A 23,282-nucleotide genomic window follows, 5' to 3' on the forward strand; every position below is an offset into this window, starting at 1 on the left:
ATCAAGGCTAGTTCCTCTGTAGTCAGCATACTGCCCTGCTCTGTTCTGACGTATTCCTGGCGTGGGTCAGGGTGTTTCTTCATTACCCATCCCTTTGGTGTGCCTGGAACTGCATAATAGATAATGTAGTCGTAGTGAAAGGACTGTTGGTTTCTAACTGCATCCATACATGTTGGTGACTAGACTCAACTGAACTTGTGTCTCTGACAGGGGTCAGGAACAGTGTTTTTTGTGTCCTTCTTCTCTGCGAGTCTAACTAGAACTAACTTGCATTTCCTACATCAGTGTAAACCTCTTCCTAGTCTGGGGTTCCCTGCAGGTAAACTGAAGCGGTATCCGCCTCATCAGAGGAATCCTCTTTAGCATGGGACAGCTCTGAGTAACAAGGTGATAATTAGGCAGGAGTGGTGAGGGCAGCAGCTGCAGGCAAGTAATCAGCATGAGACCTTGTGGCAGTGTTGAAGTTTCCGGTACCCTCGACCGCCACCACATCACGGGAGACTACAGACTCGGCCATATCCGGTAATGCAGAAGACATTGGGACAGTGTCGTCCTGTGGAGCAGGCTCCAGTAAGAGGGCCAATCCGGCACTTCCGGTAGGCACGAACACTGGGCTCAGTGTAAGTCTCTGGGTGCCAGCCTCCTCCAAGATGTCCACTCCAGTCACGTGAGCAGCATTTTCAGGGTTCCCCCCAGAAACAGTCTCTGGTACCTTGGTTTAGCCAGTGGGCGGCACATTGTGGCTTTGGCGGAAATCTGTAGGACTTTTCCCGCACTTCTGTGGGCAAGCTTTTTCAAGGTAGCTGTGGAGTAAAAATACAATCCCCTGCAGAGCGGAAAAGCACTGGTCACAGTCCCATTCACAATAAAGGGGTGTTTCTCCACTTTTAGATCCCTGGTTAGGGCGTTTATCTTCGGGGCAATGATACTTTGGATGGTAGTACCAGGGCCGTTTCTAGGTAATTTGGACTACGGGGCGAATATTGCTAAAAGCGCCCGCCCCCCCCCCCCCCCCCACAAAAAAAAAAAAAAAAGTAATTCAGTGACTCACAGGTGACTTCTTATCTGATCTGAGGCGTCACTTTCCTTTTCCTCTCCTTCTGGCTGAGACCTCCATGATGATTTCTTGCAGCAACAGTTCATCTCTTGTGAACCTGCCAGACAAACATCTTAGGTTCGGCACTTTCACAACAACTTCCCCTTTTTTGTGTCATGTGCAGTGAAGTCAGTAGGTATGTGGGTTGCCCCCTGTATGTAGGATACCCTGCTGTGCCCCCATATAGTAATAATCCTCCCTGTGCTCCCCCCCATAGTAATAATCCCCCTGTGCTCTCCCCATAGTAATAATCCCACCTGTGCTCCCACCATAGTAATAATCCCACCTGTGCTCCCCCCATAGTAATAACCGTGTAGACCCCTAAAGTATAGCCCTCCCCCGAGTAGCCCCCCATAGTATAGCCCTCCCCCCGAGTAGCCCCCCATAGTATAGCCCTCCCCCCAAGTAGCCCCCCATAGTATAGCCCTCTCTCTGAGTAGCCCCCCACAGTATAGCCCTCTCCCCAAGTAGCCCCCCATAGTATAGCCCTCCCCCAAGTAGCCCCCCATAGTATAGCCCTCTACCCAAGTAGCCCCCCCATAGTTTAGCCCTCCCCCAAGTAGCCCCCCATAGTTTAGCCCTCCCCCAAGTAGCCCCCCATAGTATAGCCCTCTACCCAAGTAGCCCCCCATAGTTTAGCCCTCCCCCTGAGTAGCCTTCCATAGTATAGCCCTCCCCCCAAGTAGCCCCCCATAGTATAGCCCTCTAACCAAGTAGCCCCCCCATAGTATAGCCCTCTCCCCGAGCAGCCCCCCATAGTATAGCCCTCCCCCCTGTGTAGCCTTCCATAGTATAGCCCTCCACCTGTGTAGCCCCCCACAATATAGCCCTCTACCCAAGTAGCCCCCCATAGTATAGCCCTCTACCCAAGTAGCCCCAATAGTATAGCCCTCTCCCCGAGCAGCCCCCCATAGTATAGCCCTCCCCCCTGTGTAGCCTTCCATAGTATAGCCCTCCCCCTGTGTAGCCCCCCACAGTATAGCCCTCTACCCAAGTAGCCCCCCATAGTATAGCCCTCTACCCAAGTAACCCCCATAGTGTAGCCCTCCCCCCTGTGTAGCCTTCCATAGTATGGGCCCCTTTATAGCCCCCACTTGGCAGCATTTATGAGAAGAAAAAATAAAATACACTCACCTGTCCTGGATCCTGCAGCAGCGTCTCCCAGCGTCTGGTAGCTGAACTTGCAAGTACAGTGAGCTTCCGGCACAGGCAGCCTGCCACACACTGTCCCGGAAGCTCACTGCTGTAGCCCCGCAGCGCCCGGACTTCTCTCCTCTCCTCAGCAGCTGACATGTGACGTCATCACGTCACATGTCCACCGCCAAAGAGGAGAGAAGTCCGGGCGCTGCGGGGCTACAGCAGTGAGCTTCCGGGACAGTGTGTGGCAGGCTGCCTGTGCCGGAAGCTCACTGTACTGCAAGAAATCCGGCGGCCGCGGCTCCTTAACGCCCCTGGAGGGACCGGCCCGGGGGGTGCCTGATCCTGCCGGGTGGGGTGGCGGCGGGGATAAGATGATGGGGTGGCTGAGCGGCCGGGCGGGGAGCGCGCCACAAGGTGAGGTCCGGGGGAGGTGGGGAGAAGGTGCCACCAGCGCCCCCTAGCTGTCGGCGCCCCGTGCGGTCGCCCGGCCCGCCCGCCACTAGAAACGGCCCTGGGTAGTACTAACAAATCTGCGCTGTAAAAAGTGTACTGTTGCACAACAAAAACGCACAAAATGAACCACACACAGTTTTCTCAAAAATAGGCAGCAGCGAGGTTTGAATCCTGTTTGTGATGCCACTTCTGTGGTCGAGGTGCAGGTGTTTGCTTGTGTCTGCTCAGTCGGTGATGTTAGTGTCGTGACACCAGTGCTAGTCCAGCACACAGGTGTGATGTTGGCACCTGCTTGTTGTATGGCTGGCTGTGTGTCCGCAATGGTCGGTAACCTGCTGGGTTGTTGCGGGTCCCTTGGGCTCTTGTCACGGCAGCCCTGAGTGGCAACTGACCCACCCGAACTGAAGAAAAGTTCACAATTCTAATGGCATGAAGGTGTTTTTAACTCCTGCCTGGTGCCTAAACCATGTGAAATTATGTGACAGATTTCCTTGAAATTGTTATTATATATAGATTTATTTATATATATATTTTTTTATTTTTATTATTATTATTATTATTATTATTATTATTATTATTATTATCTAAATCCACTATAGATGTAATTTTTTTTTTTTGTCATCATCAAGTGTACCTGTCATTTCTAAAAACATTTGCTATGTCATAGAGACATGTCAAAAGTTTTGATCGTTTCGGGTTCTTCGTGTTCAGACCCGTACTCATCAGGTGAATGAGCACGGTCCTCTCCCGGCTCTGCGTCACGTAATAAGTCGGGCTCCGTCTGATTGTCATGTAAGTCTATAGAGTCAGGGGCGTAACTAGGATTCATGGGGCCCCATAGCAAAAAAGTGTATGGGGCCCCCCCAACATATTACCTGTACCGGCAATATGGAGCTGTCCCCCTGCCTTTGGCAGCTCTGAGACGCTGTGCCCTGGGGTGGGGGTGGGTGAGTGGTAGCAGGCCACTCGGAGTCCCTGCTGGTTGGAGCAGCTCTGAGTCCAGGAGGGTGACCTCCATTATACTGACCACTATACAAGATGCTAGGGAGGCTGAATGACCCCATTATACAGGATGCAGGGAAGGCTGAGTGACCCCATTATACAGGATGCCAGGGAGGCTGTCTGACCCCATTATACAGGATGCCAGGGAAGCTGAGTGACCCCCATTATACAGGATGCCAGGGAAGCTGAGTGAACCCATTATACAGGATGCCAGGGAGGCTGTCTGACCCCATTATACAGGATGCCAGGGAAGCTGAGTGACCCCATTATACAGGATGCCAGGAAGGCTGAGTGACCCCATTATACAGGATGCCAGGGAGGCTGAATGGCCCCATTATACAGGATGCCAGCAGGGGCGCCGCAATCATGAGGCGACCTGAGTCGTCTGCCTCAGGCGGCGCCACCAGCTGTCTTCATGGGGGCGGCATTCAGTGGCAGATTATAATATGAGCGGTTCGGGCGGCCGCCCACATTATAATCCGCAACTGATTGTACCATGTACCGGAGTCCCCCCGCGCCTGGACAGCATCTGTAATGAGATGCTGTGAGCGGGGGAGACTGTATTCATAAGTGCCGCGCTGTAATGAATCAGCCACGCGGTGCTGTTACTACAGCGCGGCCCTTATGAATGCAGTCTCCCCCGCTCACAGCATCTCATTACAGATGCTGTCCGGGCGCGGGGGGACTCCGGTAAATGCATTCCACGTCCGTGATCCGTCAGGATCACGGAACGTGGGAATGCAGCCTTAGTCCCCCGGCTGATGTGCGGCTGCCGGAGGTGTCCCATCCTGTCTCCGGCAGCGCGCGCATCAGAGAGATCCCCGTGCGCCAGAAGTCACAGCCACAGGCACACGGGGAGCTCTCTGATGCGCGCACTGCCGGGGACAGGACGGGACACCTCGGGCAGCCGCACATCAGCCGGGACCAGACCAGAGAGGCTCGACGGGGGAACGGATGGCAGGTGAGTTGTGTGCTGTTTTTTGTTTTTGTTTTATCTGCTGTGCAGGGGGGGGGGGGGGGGGGGAGAGGGGGACCATCTATAAGGTAGGGGGGGAAGGGGACCATCTATAAGGGAGGGGGGAAAGAGGGGGACGATCTATAAGGTAGGGGGGGGAAGAGGGGGACGATCTATAAGGGGGGACCATCTATAAGGGAGGGGGAGAGGGAAGAGGGGGACCATCTATAGGGGGGGGAAGGGGACCATCTATAAGGGGGGGGGAAAGAGGGGGACCATCTATAAGGGGGGGACCATGTATAAGGGAGGGGGAAAGAGGGGGACCATCTATAAGGGAGGGGCGGGAGGGGGACTGTCTATAAGGGTGGGGGAGAGGGGGACCATCTATAAGGGGGGGGAAGAGGGGGACCATCTATAAGGGAGGGGGAAAGAGGGGGACCATCTATAAGGGGGCATCTATAAGGGAGGGGGGAGAGGGGGACCATGTATAAGGGGGGGAGGGGGACCATCTATAAGGGAGAGGGGACCATCTATAAGGGAGGGGGAGAGGGGGACCATCTATAAGGGAGAGGGGACCATCTATAAGGGGGGGGGGGGAGAGGGGGACCATCTATAAGGGGGGGGTAGAGGGGGACCATCTATAAGGGAGGGGGGAGAGGGGGACCATCTATAAGGGTGGGGGGAGAGGGGGACTATCTATAAGGGAGGGGGGAGAGGGGGGACTATCTATAAGGGAGGGGGGAGAGGGGGACTATCTATAAGGGAGGGGGGAGAGGGGGACTATCTATAAGGGAGGGGGGAGAGGGGGACCATCTATAAGGGGGGGGGGGAGGAGGGGGACCATCTATAAGGGGGGGGGAGAAGGGGACCATCTATAAGGTAGGGGGGGAAGGGGACCATCTATAAGGGAGGGGGGAAAGAGGGGGACGATCTATAAGGTAGGGGGGGAAGAGGGGGACGATCTATAAGGGGGGACCATCTATAAGGGAGGGGGAGAGGGAAGAGGGGGACCATCTATAGGGGGGGAAGGGGACCATCTATAAGGGAGGGGGGAAAGAGGGGGACCATCTATAAGGGGGGGGACCATCTATAAGGGAGGGGGGAAAGAGGGGGACCATCTATAAGGGAGGGGCGGGAGGGGGACTGTCTATAAGGGGGGGGAGAGGGGGACCATCTATAAGGGGGGGGAAGAGGGGGACCATCTATAAGGGAGGGGGAAAGAGGGGGACCATCTATAAGGGAGGGGGGAGAGGGGGACCATGTGTAAGGGGGGGAGCGGGACCATCTATAAGGGAGAGGGAACCATCTATAAGGGAGGGGGAGAGGGGGACCATCTATAAGGGAGAGGGGACCATCTATAAGGGGGGGAAGAGGGGGACCATCTATAGGGGGGGGGGAGAGGGGGACCATCTATAAGGGGGGGAGAGAGGGAAGAGGGGGACCATCTATAAGGGGGGGGAGAGGGGGACCATCTATAAGGGGGGGGAGAGAGGGAAGAGGGGGACCATCTATAAGGGGGGGGGAAGAGGGGGACCATCTATAAGGGAGGGGAAAGAGGGGGACCATCTATAAGGGAGGGGGGAGAGGGGGACCATCTATAAGGGAGGGGGGAAAGAGGGGGACCATCTATAAGGTAGGGGGGGAAGAGGGGGACGATCTATAAGGGGGGACCATCTATAAGGGAGGGGGAGAGGGAAGAGGGGGACCATCTATAGGGGGAGGAAGGGGACCATCTATAAGGGAGGGGGGAAAGAGGGGGACCATCTATAAGGGGGGGCCATCTATAAGGGAGGGGGGAAAGAGGGGGACCATCTATAAGGGGGGGACCATCTATAAGGGAGGGGCGGGAGGGGGACTGTCTATAAGGGGGGGGGAAGAGGGGGACCATCTATAAGGGGGGGAAGAGGGGGACCATCTATAAGGGAGGGGGAAAGAGGGGGACCATCTATAAGGGGGCATCTATAAGGGAGGGGGGAGAGGGGGACCATGTATAAGGGGGGGAGGGGGACCATCTATAAGGGAGAGGGGACCATCTATAAGGGATGGGGAGAGGGGGACCATCTATAAGGGAGAGGGGACCATCTATAAGGGGGGGGGAAGAGGGGGACCATCTATAAGGGAGGGGGAAAGAGGGGGACCATCTATAAGGGGGCATCTATAAGGGAGGGGGGAGAGGGGGACCATGTATAAGGGGGGGAGGGGGACCATCTATAAGGGAGAGGGGACCATCTATAAGGGAGGGGGAGAGGGGGACCATCTATAAGGGAGAGGGGACCATCTATAAGGGGGGGGAAGAGGGGGACCATCTATAAGGGGGGGGGAGAGGGGGACCATCTATAAGGGGGGGAGAGAGGGAAGAGGGGGACCATCTATAAGGGGGGGGAGAGGGGGACCATCTATAAGGGGGGGGGAGAGAGGGAAGAGGGGGACCATCTATAAGGGGGGGGGGGGAAGAGGGGGACCATCTATAAGGGAGGGGAAAGAGGGGGACCATCTATAAGGGAGGGGGGAGAGGGGGACCATCTAGAAGGGAGGGGGGAGAGGGGGACCATCTATAAGGGAGGGGGGAGAGGGGGACCATCTATAAGGGGGGGGGGGAGAGGGGGACCATCTATAAGGGGGGGGGGACCATCTATAAGGGGGGGAAGAGGGGGACCATCTATAAGGGGGGGAAGAAGGGGACCATCTATAAGGGGGGAAGAGGGGGGCCATCTCCTAAAAGATCAGCGCCCTCCTCTCCTGACATCCTCTGTGCTGCTGTGACCTCTCCTAAAAGATCAGCACCCTCCTCTCCTGACATCCTCTGTGCTGCTGGGACTTCTCCTATAGGATTAGCACCCTCCTCTCCTGACATCCTCTGTGCTGCTGGGACCTCTCCTATAGGATTAGCACCCTCATCTCCTGACATCCTCTGTGCTGCTGGGACCTCTCCTATAGGATTAGCCCCCTCCTCTCCTGACATCCTCTGTGCTGCTGGGACCTCTCCTATAGGATTAGCCCCCTCCTCTCCTGACATCCTCTGTGCTGCTGGGACCTCTCCTATAAAGTCAGCCCCCTCCTCTCCTGACATCCTCTGTGCAGAAAGGGACCAAACATTATGTTTATTGGGGACAGCAGTGGGGGAGGGGAAGTAGTGGATTATAATGTGGGCGGATTGACGGGGGGGCGTCATTCTATAGTTCGCCTCGGGCAGCAGAGAGGCTAGAATCACCCCTGGATGCCAGGGAAGCTGAGTGACCCCATTATACAGGATGCCAGGAAAGCTGAGTGACCCCATTAAACAGGATGCCAGGGAAGCTGAGTGACCCCATTATACAGGATGCCAGGGAAGCTGGTGACCCCATTATACAGGATGCCAGGGAGGCTGGTGACCCCATTATACAGGATGCCAGGGAAGCTGGTGACCCCCATTATACAGGATGCCAGGGAAGCTGAGCCTGAGTGACCCCCATTATACAGGATGCCAGGGAGGCTGACTGACCCCATTATACAGGATGTAGGGAAGCTGGGTGACCCCCATTATACAGGATGCCAGGGAAGCTGGTGAACCCCATTATACAGGATAACAGGGAGGCTGACTGACCCCATTATACAGGATGCAGGGAAGCTGGTGACCCCATTATACAGGATGCCAGGGAAGCTGGTGACCCCATTATACAGGATGCCAGGGAAGCTGAGCCTGAGTGACCCCCATTATGCAGGATGCCAGGGAAGCTGGTGACCCCATTATACAGGATGCCAGGGAAGCTGATGACCCCCATTATACAGGATGCCAGGGAAGCTGAGTGACCCCATTATACAGGATGCCAGGGAAGCTGGTGACCTCATTATACAGGATGCCAGGGAAGCTGAGTGTCTTCCAGCTGGCAGTGATAGTTACCATCCTCCTGCTGTGTGTCTCCTCCTCACGCCCTGTGCACTCTGCCATGAGCGAATATCCCACCCGCGGTGGGCGCTGGGGGCGGGGCTTACTGCGATGGGGGCGGGGCTTAGCGGAACGTCCCGGGACTGTTCCATTTGTGGAGAGGGGGACACTGGTGCAGGACGCTCTGAGCCTGTGTCCGGGGGAGGTGCAGAGGTGTTTCAGAGGGGATTGCAGACGCTCCCTTCTGCATCTCTGGCAGGGTGCTTTGATATCAGTAGCGTAGCTACCTTAAAGACAGGGGAGACGGGCAAGGCGGCCCCCGGGCCCCCTGTAGTCCGGGGCCCCATAGCAACTGCCTTCCCTGCCTTCATGGTAGCTACGCCATTGTATAGAGTCCAACATTTATCACGTCACAGAAAGCTGGGAAAGGACCACGCTTAGTGCAGTCTTCTCCCAGCTAGTTCTCCAGATTGGTATGGGTCTGAACACTCAGACCCGGACCGATCAAAACTTTTAACATGTTTCTATGATATGTCAGTTTTTACAAATGACAGTGACACTATAAAACAAAGCTATACTTACCAGAAATCCAGGTCCAGTTCCCTGAAGGCAGATTTTTAGTCTTGTGCTGGTTGAAAAAAAAAGAGACTAAATACATGAAGTCCCTGCCAGTACAGAGTGTCACAGCTCAATGTGTCCATCAATCAAATGACTGCCTTCTTTCTGAGCGCTCAGACGACCTGGAAAATACAGGACGTAATTACTGTGTTTAAACTATTTGGAAAAAAAAAAAAAAAGTTTCTAAACACAGGACGTGCTGTGTTTTCCATGATAACAAAAAAAAAAAGGATGTAAATTGCAAACCTGCTTTATATAACATCTACTGTTCATTTAGACTTAGTTATAACGACAGGTACACTAGCGCATGGGTCATAAAATCTGCAGCCAGATGTTAACTGGGGAAAAAATAAATTCATTACCCACAGGATGTTTTTTGCTATGGTGTTTTTTCAAGGCAGTTTTTTTTTATTACAGCAGGGCTTGCGTTCTGAGATTTTTCACAGAAATATTGGCATTTCTCCCCATAGGGGGGTAAAAATGCCAGAAAAAACATCATGTCTAGAGATGAGCAAGTAGTGAAATATTCGACTTTCTAGAATCAAATAGGCACCGATATTCGACTATTCGAACGAGTATTCGATCCCATTATAGTCTATGGGAAAAAAATTTGCGGCACTTGGAAATCAAAATTCGACCACTTGGGGGTCACCAAGTCCCTCATAAAACCTCCCTAAACGATGCAAACACCTCCGGAATGACACTGGGACATTAGGGGGAGCATGCCTGGGTGCACCTAACACCCCAAAATCGCAGTATAATGCCACTCTCTGCAGTTGCGAAGGAAAAATATTTGCGAACGCTTTACAAACATTTATGGCAATGTTCACACATTTAGTTCGTATTTCTTGCGCAGTGTTACATACATGATTCCAATGTGTGATGTTATTCGCGCGTATCACGCGTAATGCTGTACGAACGTTACTGGAACAGTACGTGCCTTTTTCTGGGCTACTGGAACAAAAAAATGTATCACGTGCCTTTTACTGGGCTACTGAAACAGTATATATCAGGTGCCCTTAGTGGGCTACTGGAACAATATGTATAACGTGCCCTTAGTGGTGTTAAACAGGGACACTATAAGTCACTTATACACAAAGGGTACTGGAATGAATACACCTGCTGATGCTGATGCTGCTGCTGTTATATCATCTATTTCTTAGCACTGAGAAGAGTTTTTGATTCAGAGATGACTTTTTCGCTGGATCTTAGCCCTGAAAAGTACTTTTGGGTTCTGTAGTAAGCCTGCCTAACCAAAACGCTACTGAAACCTATCTCTCCCTGCTGCAAGATCTTTCCCTGGCTTGGTTGAAAGCTCATATGCGGTCGAGAGGCGGGAGCCAAGTATTTAAGATTCAAGGTCATGTGGTTCAGCTATCCAATGAGGGTAGACGCCGTTTTCGCGCTGCGGGCGTACTCCCAGGGTCCCTCACAGCCTCCCTGCTTGGTCATTGGATTAAAAAAAGCGCCAACTGCGATGGGAGGGCTTTCACATGTTTCCCGCGTATTCGCCTCACTACTCGATTGAATTCAAATCTTTCGAATACCGCAATATTCGATCGAATACCTACTCAATCGAATCGTATTCGCTCATCTCTAATCATGTCTATGTACATAATGGTTTTATACTAAGAAACAATACAAGGATAAAACGCCATACGAAAAAAAGCTAAAAAACTGCAAGAAATCCGGCCATTTTGTGGCTTTTTTTTTTAACCCCCCCCCCCCCAAAAAAAAAAAACACTGTGCAGAAGTTGTGTCTGAGGTAAGCTTCTTCTGTTTCTCCACTGACCTTGACATTTATAGCTTGCATCTATATGTATGACGTGGCATGTTGTGGTGATAAGGAGTTAAAGTTTGACTTTTCTGGGCTGCATTGCATGTGGTATAGATTTCCAGCCAAGAAGTTAATCATGTCCATTAAACAGGCACTTTATCTTTCATGGGAAGCAAAGTGAAATCGCTGCACAAATAAGAGCACAGCTTTTGGCTTCTGTCCAGAATGAAAATAGACGCCTGGACAGCCACTGCATGCTAAGTGAGCAGCTCTGATGCAACTTTTATTTACTAAGATATGGGCACAACCTTTCCTGTTACCAGGTGACATAGTCTCCTTATTGTAGACCCATGAGAGGTACAGTACAACATATATAAGCAGTGGCTGATAGTCTGCTAAGTGTCTATTAGTGTCTATTATACACACACTACAGTACATTGCTCCATCCAAACCGCTGGGTCCTTCTGCAGCTAAGCTGATTCTTTCTCTGTTTTAAAAATAGCAAGCACTAGTGCAGTCCATCCCTTCCCCCACCCAATACCCACCAGCCCAGCCTATGAAGTGTTACTGAAAAGATTTCACTGTGTTGCTGACATTCTGTGTACACTGCAAACATTTACTAGGCGAAATAGCAGAGGGAGCTTAGCAGTGTTGTCAATCCACAGGGGGAGTGAGACCTATGCAAGGAATAGCATGTCCATAGAACCTGCACCACAGCATAGTCGCAAGAGGAAAAGGACTGTAGACAGTGCGGAAAAGTACCCTGCAAAGAGAGGCACAAGCTGGGGTATCCTCACTAACCAAGGTCAGTAAGATGGTGCTGTCACACAGGCTTTGCATGGGAGGCTAGTAACTGGGAGACTGCTTTATCAATCTGTTTCTAGTGACAGTCACTGAAATAAATCTGCCTTGTGTGCTGATCCTATAGCTGGAACCTAAAGTGCCCCCAGGCTAGAATATGTGACAGTCATTGTACTTAATTATTTTTAAGTTGTGTTTCTTAGGAAGTTTTTAGAATATGGGGGGTATTCTCTTCAAAAAGGTCCTAGTCCACAACATCCAGTATTCATATCCTTGAAGAGTATTACATAAGCCAAAACACAGTCTCTCGTGTTCTTATGAATACAATGCATTCATCCATCCTCTTGCTGGGTTTCCATCCATGCGCCAGAGAATCTCCACCGTCCCGTCTTATATGTTAAATTATTCTGTTTACTTCATAACTGCTTGTGCGTGGGAATAGGGCTATGACTACTGGAGGGCCAATAGAAAGATATTACTTCTCAATTCTATCTACAAAGAAAGGGGGCTTGGGCTCTATTTTATATAGGGGCCCTAAAAAAATCCTCATCAAAACAAGCAGCAAAAAAAAATCAGCAGCCGAAGTAAAGTTTTGTGATGAGTGTCTAGCGAGCGACCAAGAATTAATAGACAGGAGGCCCCAGCAGCCAAGAAGCTTCTGAAGATGACGGAAAAATAATAAATCTGATTTACATTGTTTTCCGTGTTATAAGCAGACAGGTAACTAGTAAAAATCACAAAATGATATTGTAGAAACTGAGGGATATATTTACTAACAGCTTCTGATAATAGACATTCAGCCATTGATTATTTGATAAAAGCCACATTCTAGCTTCCCCCTGAAAATAAAAGTTGATTTAGTCGATCATGGCAATCTAATTTAATTTGTATTATATTTAAAGAGGAAGTCCCATAAAATTGAAAAACGTCAGGCAGGCAGGGGGGAGCAAAAAAATAACTGAATAAACTCCCCCGTCCCCATGCCTTCGCTGTGCCGCACCCATGCCCTGTTAATCCCCACCGAATGTCATCTTCAGCTACAAACTGGGTACTGGCCGTTTAGCCAGTCAGTGAATAGGGCGTTGTCCCACCTAGTCACTGATTGGCTGAGCAGGCAGTTTCTCAGTTGGGTAATGAGCTGCAAGACACCGACAGCTCTGAATGGGACCCGGGAGCAGCGCTATGGGGCACAAGGATAGGTAAGTTTACTTCTTTATTATTCTCCCGCGGGCCGATCCATTTATGTAAATCACCCTTTTGTATTTCTGTGGGCTCTGTGCCTTAAGCCTCCTTGGTCCTCTGTTCTTGACTGCTAAATACTTCACTTGTTACTTATTTTACTTCTCCTGGTCCTGAGTTCTGGCTGCTCCTGCCAACATCCCTGCCTGGACCCTTGGAAACGTTGGTACTTGTGGTAATACTTCTCGTCCTTATTTCTGGCCTGGTCCAGACTACACTTCTATTATGTCCCTCGGTCTGCTGCATCCTGACTGGCCAACTGATGACAACCTTTGAATCCACTTCTGACCATGCCTCCTTCTGGGATTCTGCCATGGCTTTTCTCTTGGTACTGTACTTCCGGGTTCACTTCAAAGCATGTTCCTGGTTGCTGTTTTGGTACCTCCTGATATGAAGCTTATTTCTTATATTATAGCTTGGATCTATTCCTGGCTAGTCCCTCAATGCTGCTCCTGGTATCTCTTGTTTACTTCTCTACATTTCTAAATGCTGATCCTGGCACCTACTGGTTCCATCTCTGACCTGCTCCTGGACATTGTTCCTAGTATCTCCTGGATTGGACCTAGACCTATCTTGAGATGCAGATTCTGGTATCTGCTACTGGCCGTTCCTGGTCTTCCTGTTTCTCATTTCTACTCCTATTCTGTTCCTAGACCTTTCCTCCTGTCCCAAGGACCATTCCCCTCTTGTGTACATTCAGTCCTGTGACCACCTTCCTGTGCTGGAACCAAGATCTAGACCTGCAACCACGTCAGCATCCAGAACCTGAAAACCCTGCCAAAAATACTATATCTTCCTGCAGGGTTTAAGATTGAAAACCGGGGAATAAAAGACTCTGCACAACAGTCAAGCCAACACAAAACCAGTAAATTAAAAAAAGGCATAGATGTTCTTTGTTGCTGTGTTCTGTGGACGGAACACAGCAACAGAGAACTTCTATGCCTTTTGTCCCTTTCCGCCTTAATTCCGCCGTAATTTGCAAAAATAAGCACGACACCTGTCATAAGGCTGTGTGTGGTATTACAATTCAACTCAATTCACTTAAATGGAATCACAACCAAACTGAGGACAGGAGTGATGATGTTTCTAGAAAAAAAAAAAAAAAAAAAGGTTTTTCTTAGGCTTAGATTTTTCTTCACACGAAGCAAAACTGTCGGAATCCCGCCAACCTCCATGTCATACTGGCAGTCTATGGGAGGCTCGCACGCCTCCTTTCTCCGCGCCTCTTTGCTTGGAAGAATTGACATGTCAATTCTTCCTCACAGAGAGAGGAGGCGCACGAGCCTCCCATAGACTGCCATTTTTACTCCTTGTGAACTAGCCCTTAGCCTGGATTATCCATTTAAACATGGAGAATCCCGGTTACAATGAATATACCATTTTTTTAAAACTTACTGCATTAACTGCTTGTTTCCTGTTGCCTCTGATTCCCCAAAAATGTAGTTTCATTCCTTCCCACGCTGTATGCAAATCAGCGCTCCCGGGCTGTAACCACGCCCCTTTGTCCTTTAGCCCTGCTTCTCTGGGCGTGATTTCAAGGCTACATCATTCAGAGGCGGGGGTTACAGCCTGTAGGGGAGTGATTACAGCCCGGGAACAGTGACCCGTTGAGGGAGAGAGGCCACCCACATGACTAGTTAGTGCTGATTTGCACACAGTGTGGGGAGGACTAAATATACATTTTTGGGGAGACGAAAACAACAGCAAACAAGAAATTTATATGATAGGAATGACTGCAGCATGCTTCATAACTTCAATATTATAGCTTGGAACCCTAAATCCTCATTATTGGTTCCCTTTAAGCACTAACACAAACAGGAGAAGCCAGAAATGTATCTTCAGCTGAATGAGCTTCATCTTCACCAGCATTCTCACTTGTGAAAAGAACTAATAAAATCAGTATATCATAGAATTATTCTGCTGAATGCATTCTTCTATTATATTATTTAGAGAGGAGACGTCTCCTTATACACAGCCTTGTTTTCAGAGGTAACTGTAGAGGGAGTTAAATTACAACCGGAGGAGCCAAGTTCAGCACACAAATATTAGGCAGGCATTTAGAATGAGCTCAATATAGAGAAGACATGAGTGCTTTTTTGGTACATGGGGAATGGTTGGAGGTACCTTGGGGAGACGGTGATCTAGGTAATATATGACCTCTTTTTCTGCATTTGATCTAGTTTGTTTACTGAGACGCAAGGATTTGCTATTCCGCTTTTATACCTCAGATGACTTGGATCACGCTGGTAATCTAAATATAGGTCACAGCCAGGCAGATCACTGAAAACTACAACCAGCAGCCATTACGGCTCTAACCAGAACTGCTATTGATTTCACATCCTTCTTATTCCTTGAGGGTTTTATTGGTCTATGAATAATATTTTCCTCTACTTATGTGTTTATTTTTTTTTCTCTACCTACAATTCAGGATAATGCTGTATGTAAGTAAAGATGATTGATACCATTATATGAGAGGCAGTATTTAGAGGGTAATGCCACCGGTCACATTTACAGTACGTGACAGTGATATTGTTATGGCTTCTTGATAATAAATCTAGCAATATTTATTTGTTTCTCGTTGATCAAAGGACTTTAACTTTTTCTTAACACTTCCTAGACAGTCAGCACATAATCTAACATCCTTGTAATACATCCCCATTACCAATTGCTGTTTTTACTTCTATTTTTATTCTTTAAGTTTTGACAATGTAGAAAAAGTATTATAAAAAGTTGTTATTGTTTGAAAAGTATGTCTCTTTCTAGTACGGTAAGTGGTTAATAGTGTATAATTGTCAATAGGCTCAACGTGTTGTCAATCTATCTCCATTGTGTACCCTATAGCATAGATTTAATAGACACCAGACACTTTTCTCAAACTCAGTCACCCAATGATATTAAGGGGGATATTGCTGTAAAGGGGCAGCGCACATACAACTATTTATACTTTCCTGTAATGAGCACATTATATTGGATCCAGGTTTGGATATTGCTGTAAAACATCACAGGTCCCATAGAGTAACTGGTGGAGAGTGCCAGGGTCCCCTCTAGCCTGTTAGTCCTGCCCTGAAGTCCTGTATGCATGACTGTTTGCTGGTCTTGAGAGCATATAAAAAATAAGTACAAACAGCAGATAATAAGTAACTAAGATGATAATAATAATAATAATAATAATAATAATAATAATAATAATAATATGCTGATATATATTCATAAAAGGATCACTTCAGCTATAACCACATTTAACAGATGTCTCCTAAGTTGGAGACAATGGAAAATGAAGTGTTCTTTTTTCTGTGGCCAAATTCCTTAGACATCAGTAAGTGATCTTGAAGATGACTATGGCAATGTGTGGAACGCAGCAGGTGCTATCTTGGATATTGACCCAGGTTTGTTGGACTTCTACAGATGCATGCTAGAGAATGTGGTATTGTGCAACAGTATTTATCAACTCACTAAATTGAAGGCAAAAATAAAAAACAGTAGGGAATATTTGGGAATGCAAAAACATCTATTCAGAGCAGTTGAATCACCATGTTTATTATTGTGTTATTGTATGTTAAAGAGGTCCTTTTATATGTTGTGTGATGTTATTTAGTGAATTTAAAGCGACTCTGTACCCACAATCTGCCCTCCCCAAACCGCTTGGACCTTTGGATAGCTGCTTTTAATCCAAGATCTGTCCTGGGGTCTGTTTGGCAGGTGATGCAGTTATTGTCCTAAAAAAATAAACTTTTAAACTTGTAGCCCTGTGCCAAACAGCCGTGGCCTAGAGTGTGTGTGCATTAGGCTGTCACAACCTCTCTGTCCCTCCTCCCCGCCCTCTTCACCATTAGGAATGCTCCAGGCAGATTGTCTCCTATTCATCAGCTGTGTGAACACTGCACATGGGCTGGATCGTAAAGGCACCTGTGCAATGTTCACTGCAGAGGAAAAGGAAAAATCCTGTCAGTGGCATTCGTAATGATGAAGAGGGTGGGGAGGAGGAATGGAGGGGTGGTGCAAAGTTAGGGCACAGATACTCTAGGCCACGGCAGTTTGGCACCAGGCTGCATGTTTGAAAGTTGTTTTTTAGGACAATAACTGCATCACCTGCCGAACTGACCCCAGGACAGATCTTGGATTAAAATCAGCTATCAGAAGGTACAAGCGGTTTGGGGTGGCAGATTGTGGGTACAGAGTCACTTCAACATATAGCCTTGTCTTTAGTCTTTGTCTCAGTCTCAGGCTAGGTACATATTATATTTGTGCCACACTGTATGTTTTGAATGTACGTTAAAAAAGCTAAGATTAAAGTGCACATTCGGGCAATATGACGCACTGCGGAAAAGGAGCAGCGGTAGCAGATTGCTGCTATCTTCTGTGGGCTGCACGTACGATCCAGCGGTCACCTGGGCAGCCCCCTCCCCGCGCCCCCCCTGGCTCTTACCTGCTCACTGCCGACGCGTGTAATAGCAGCGGCAGCGAGCGGGGAATGAGAAGCAGGCGAGCGCTGACAGCACTCATTTGCTTTTCTGCATCGCCCTGTGTAATAGGGGCTTAAGGCTTTACATGGTGATTCCTGGTCACACAACAAGCTACCACCACGTAGCACCGCCTGTTGCGCTGCCTGGTTGTGTGACTCCATCAATAGAAGCTGGCTGGGACTGCTGTGTTGCCTCTGAGCCCTGCTTCCAGCTGGTGTTATAACATTGATTTAAAAAAATTATTGCAGTGTTTCAGAGAAAGACAGATTCACTTTAGCATGCGTTTACACGTTTAGGTTTTTAATTGAAATTCTTAGGCCTTATGCACACGTTCAGTATTTTTTTCTGGTCCTGAAACAACCCGTGAGAAATTACGGATTGGACATCCGTATTCCATCCGTATTTCCGTAATTCCATTTTTTTTACTACTTATTGCTTTTTAATGCACTTCATCCGTATTTTTTTTTGCGGAAATACGGATGCCAACATGTTACAATACGTAAACAATCCGTAACCAATTGATTTCAATGAGAGGATCCGCAAAAAAAAATGGGTCTGCACTAGGACATGTCCTTTTTTTTTTCAGGATAGATTTTTATCCGTTTCTGCTACTGATAGTGTGAATAGCCCAATAGACATCAATGTGCACTAACTCGGATCCGTAAATACAGATCCGTAAATTACGGGACGTGTGCATAAGGCCTTAAAGTCAAAGCCAGGAACAGATCAAAAATTTAAGCCAAGTATAAAGGAAAGGCTGAAAATCCTCCTCTTTTCACATCTATTCTATGCTCTGGCTTTATATTTAATATTCGCAATTAAAATGAATACATTTTTAGGCTATGTTCACACAACGTGAACACCCGGCCGTTCCGTGATCTTTCCAGCCGCGGAGCTCTGATGCAGGCGCATCGGCACGCGCCCGCATCAGAGCTTCCCATAGCCCACAGTGAAGCGAGAGGCCGGAGCCGCTTGCTTCACTGTGTGAACTGACAGGTCTTTCTGCGGCCAGAATTGACTGAATTCCGGCCGCAGAAAACTGACATGTCAGTTTTTGCCGGCGCCGCACAGGATTCCGGCCAGAGTGTATACGATGTGTGTATGCTCCGGCCGGGATCCCATTGAAAATAAGGCTATGTTCCACCCCTCAAAACTACGGCCGTAGTTATGCAGCGAGAACTACGGCCGTAGTTTTACGTAGTGTGAACATAGCCTTAAAAGGGTATTCCTTGTTTTCTTTTCAGTCAGACACAGTGCTCTCTGCAGACATCTGTCCAGATCAGTAGCAAATCCCCATATAAAATCTCTCCTGCTCTGGACAGTTCCTGACATGGACAGGAGGCAGCAGAGAGCACTCTGTCAGACTGAAAAGAAAACAACATTTCCTGCAGGACATATAGCAGCTGATAAGTATGGGAAGATATGAGTAGATAGAAGTAAATTACAAATTATATAACTTTCTGAAACCAGTTGATTTGAAAGAAAAAGATTCTCGCTGGACAACCCTTTTAAATAAAAGTAATTTACAAATCTATATAACTTTCTGACACCAGTTGATCTGAATTTTTCAGATCAGTTGACACCGGTTGATCTGAATCTGAGTACTCCATTAAATAATATTCACTTATGTCATATTATGATATCATTTGTAGGATCATGGGCGGATCGATCACCACTACATGAAGCAGCAAGCCAGGGAAGGCTTCTCGCACTGAAAACCTTGCTTTCTCAAGTAGGTTCACTTTCTCTTCTCTGCCACCGGTCTTAATGTGAGCAGATGACATTTTTTCCTGTATGCTGCATTCTGTTTTTTTTTCTTATGTTGTTTTACCTCATGTATTTTGTATAATTTGGCATTTTTCAGGCTGCAACTAGTATTTAAGCATTCACTGCGCGTAGCTTGGAACCACTGAAGCAGCCAGGGTATCATGCCAATAAAGTCCTCCTTGAATTGAGGGGGACTCCGGGAGTTATGTAAACAGTGAACCTTGCTAGGCTACTCAATTTGTGCAACTCCCATTAAAGGGGTAGTGCGGTGTTAGGCATTTATTTACTAAATAACACACATTACAAAGTTATACAACTTTGTAATGTGTGTTACTTCAGTGAATGCCCCCCTTCCCCATGTTTCCCCCCACCGATGCTAGACCCGGAAGTGTGGTGCATTATACTTACCGAATCGCTGTCCACCCCAGCCGCCATCTTGGGACAATGATGTCATCTCCAGGAGGCCGGCCAGACCTCGCCAGCCCTCCCTCATGCCGACCCCCCTCCAGCGCATCATCAGCTGCTCAGTCGCGATTGGCTGATGACTCACTGGAGGGGGGCCGGCATGAGGGAGGGCTGGAACGGTCTGGCCGGCCTCCTGGAGATGACGTGATCGTCCCAAGATGGCAGCCGGGGTCAACAGCGATTCCGTAAGTATAATGCACCACACTTCCGGGTCTAGCATCGGTGGGGGGAAACATGGGGAAGGGGGGCATTCACTGAAGTAACACACATTACAAAGTTGTATAACTTTGTAATGTGTGTTATTTAGTAAATAAAGGGAACCATTCACCCCGTGGCCCCCGGCAGAAACTGACATACAGTGACATAAAGGTCAATATACTTACCACATCGCTCCCGGTCCCGTCCCGAATCCCGTTGTTGACACGGAGAAATTGACGATTCTTCTGCTCGCGCCCATTATGGTAATGAGCGCCGCCGGGTCCGAAATCCAGCCTTCTCCCCGCCTCCGACACTTGATTGACGCCAGGTCCTCTTCCTCCTCGTCTTCTTTCTTCTCGCCGGATCCCGCGCAGGCGCCGTGACAGTCGTTTTCGGCGCATGCGCAGTTCACAATTGAAGCCGCTCCGCAGCTTCACTGTTTACTGCGCGTGCGCCGATTGGCTCGAACACGTATCCTGTTTACCGCGCAGGCGCAGAAGAGGCGACGAGACCATCGCAGCGGCGCCTGCGCGGGAATTCGTCAGAAGACTGAAGACGTCAATCAAGTTCCAGGAGGCGTGGATGGGCGGCGACGAGAAGAGGACCTCATGAATAAGTTGGACTCTTCCGTCGTTTCCTATGGACGTTGGACTCATCTCAGCTCATTACCATAATGGGCGGGAGAAGAAGAATCGGCGATTTCTCCATGTCAACAACGGGATCCGGGACGGGACCGGGAGCGATGTGGTAAGTATATTGACCTTTATGTCACTGTATGTCAGTTTCTGCCGGGGGCCACGGGGTGAATGGTTCCCTTTAACACCGCACTACCCCTTTAAAGATGTCTTACAAAAGCATACAGATGAAAGAGAGAAGTATCAGTATAGTATGTTTATGGATAAAAAGCTGTCAGCACTGGTGTATTATTGGTCCTACCAAACTCTGTAGAGTCAGACCTCTCTAACTTGCCTGTGTGTCTAAGAACAGCAGGGGGCGCTATAAAATGAAATATTTATTTTCATGCATACTGTTGAATTACACACAATATTTTATGTGGGATAAACCCTTTACAGTTAGTATCTAAACAGGAAGGTATTAACAGCTAGGGAGAAGGAGGCATCAGTTCATGAAGAAATGTTGATCTGATGGGTAAATGCACAAGGAATTGTATTGCATTGAGATGGCAAACAAAAATATTGTCATACTAAACATTATGCTGGGGTATGTGCGTTGCTGGCTCCCTCTGGTGGCAGGCCTTGTAACAAACACTACAGCTGTTCTAGAGGTAATCCCATCCATCTGCCTCAGCAGCTTTGTATACATTGACAGCTGTTTGTTCTTTACCACATCTCTCACGTTTTACTTACCGGTAATCCCTTAGATTCGGCTTGACATCATAGAGATTTTTAATTCATTTGGAATACTCAATAAAATAATGCATCAAATACTTGATAGTTCTTTATAAACACGTTGACTGAAATATATCATTTCTTACAACTAGGGTTACAATGTGAACACATTAACTATTGATCATGTGACCCCACTACATGAAGCTTGCTTGGGAGATCACGTTGGATGTGCAAGGACACTACTGGAAGCGGGAGCAAATGTAAGCTTTATTATACTGTAACATACCTCTGTGACGTACAAATAGAATGCCTAATGTATTTAGACTAAATAGCAATGTGGTCTCTGGTCGCAGGTTTCTGCAGGCTGTCTGCATACATTGTTACATGCAATACTGCACATAGTATTAGGCAGTAGAAGGAACATACATCAGGTGACTGTAGCTTATTAATGTACAAGTCACCTTCAACATTTAACCTCATGTCTATCCAAGAAATCTTGTGATATGTTTTAGGTGAATGCTACAACTATTGATGGAGTGACTCCTTTATTTAATGCATGTTCAAGAGGCAGCGCTAACTGCGTGGAACTTCTCTTGGAATATGGTGCAAAGGCGCAGCTAGAGACATGTCTCCCTTCACCTGCTCACGAAGCAGCCAGTAAAGGTAAAACAGATGCAATAATAATATATAATGGTTCTGACTGAAAATAATCATTAAAATATGTGGAAAAATAGCCGCACAGTTGTACAAGTGGATAGAAACTTTAGTGCGCCTTCACACGTACCGTATCGCTGCGTTTTTATCGCTGCGTTTTTATCGCTGCGTTTTATTACATGCGCGTTTTGATTTTCGCATGATTTTCGTGTGAAAATCAAAACTCGCATATAAAAATCGCACCAAAAACGCAGCGATAAAAACGCAGCAATAGGGTACGTGTGAAGCTACCCTTAAAGGTGTTTTCCAAATAAAACTTATTTGTCCCCTATCAACAGGAGGGGGGACAAGTAAGAGATCACGGGAGGCCCGACCTCTGTCCCCCCCCCGGCGATCTCCAGATCGGCCCTTGGCCCCTTTGTTTTGGATAGAGCTGCGGGTCAATTTGGAGATTGCCATGGGGCCACGGAGGTCAAAAGAGCCCCCCATGATTTTTTACTTCCTGTGAATAGGGGAGAAGTAAGTTTTAGGCTATGTTCACACTACATAAAACTACGTCCGTAGTTCTCGCCGCAGAACTACGGCCGTAGTTTTGCGGTGTGTAACATAGCCTAATTTGTGATGGGATCCCGGTCGGAGCGTACACACATAATATACGCTCGGGCCAGGATGTGAACATAGCCTTAATCAGAAAACCCCTTTAAGCATAGCTGGCACATAAAAATGAATGTTGTTCATGGTAGTATATTATTTGCTATTCTTGCTATGTATTTGCAGGTCACAGTGACTGTCTAGAAGTATTGATTTCCTGGGGTATAGATGTAGACCAAGACATTCCTCACTTAGGCACTCCTCTTTATGTGGCATGTAAAGGACAGCACTTGGCTTGTGTGAGGAAACTTTTATATGCAGGTCAGTAATGGTTGTGGCAGGATGTATTGATGTTTGTATAGAAGCATAGCAATGTATAGTAACATTCTTGTTCTATAGGTGCTAATGTAGAGCATGGCAGACATCTGGAGACCCCATTACATGCTGCAGCTCAGCAGTCTAGTACAGATATTATAAGTTTACTGCTCGACTTTGGTGCTGATATCAATGCAAAGAACACCGATTACAAACGTCCAGTGGATGTTGCTGCTGCAAGAAGTTCAGTGGAAAGATACCTGCTTCAATATGAGGGTAAGTGAGATTATTATTTAGTAGTTAACCCTTTAAAAGGGGTTACCCAGGATTAGAAAACACAGATTTATGTTATTTTATTACATTTTCATTTTTCCTCCTTGCCCTCTTATAGTCATAACTCATAGGGCCAGTTCACATGCAGTAAAAGAGTTGGAATTGACATGTCAATTCTTTGAGCAGAGAGGCGCGGAGAGCGGAGGCGCGCGAGCCCTCCCATAGACAGCCTGTATGACACAAAGGCTGACAGGATTCTGC

General features: G+C 48.0%; 1 protein-coding gene across 4 annotated transcripts in view; it reads left to right on the forward strand.

The window, feature by feature from the left end:
- Positions 1–23,282, forward strand: part of ASB5 (ankyrin repeat and SOCS box containing 5) — a 43,139-nt gene that overhangs the window by 14,595 nt on the left and 5,262 nt on the right. Inside the window, exons 1-7 of one of the 4 annotated variants that reach the window (XM_069976581.1) lie at positions 15,192–15,387; positions 16,257–16,332; positions 19,062–19,141; positions 21,341–21,448; positions 21,701–21,851; positions 22,620–22,754; positions 22,833–23,024. In XM_069976581.1, the coding sequence (XP_069832682.1) occupies positions 15,340–15,387; positions 16,257–16,332; positions 19,062–19,141; positions 21,341–21,448; positions 21,701–21,851; positions 22,620–22,754; positions 22,833–23,024 (790 nt within the window). In that variant the 5' untranslated portion in view covers positions 15,192–15,339. Of the gene's footprint in view, positions 1–11,532; positions 11,712–15,001; positions 15,092–15,191; positions 15,388–16,256; positions 16,333–19,061; positions 19,142–21,340; positions 21,449–21,700; positions 21,852–22,619; positions 22,755–22,832; positions 23,025–23,282 lie in introns of those variants that run through there. The other 3 variants (XM_069976582.1, XM_069976583.1, XM_069976580.1) reach the window with 3 other exon arrangements.

The sequence above is a fragment of the Dendropsophus ebraccatus genome, chromosome 7 (genome assembly GCF_027789765.1).
Source record: "Dendropsophus ebraccatus isolate aDenEbr1 chromosome 7, aDenEbr1.pat, whole genome shotgun sequence".
NCBI classification, from domain to species: domain Eukaryota; kingdom Metazoa; phylum Chordata; class Amphibia; order Anura; family Hylidae; genus Dendropsophus; species Dendropsophus ebraccatus.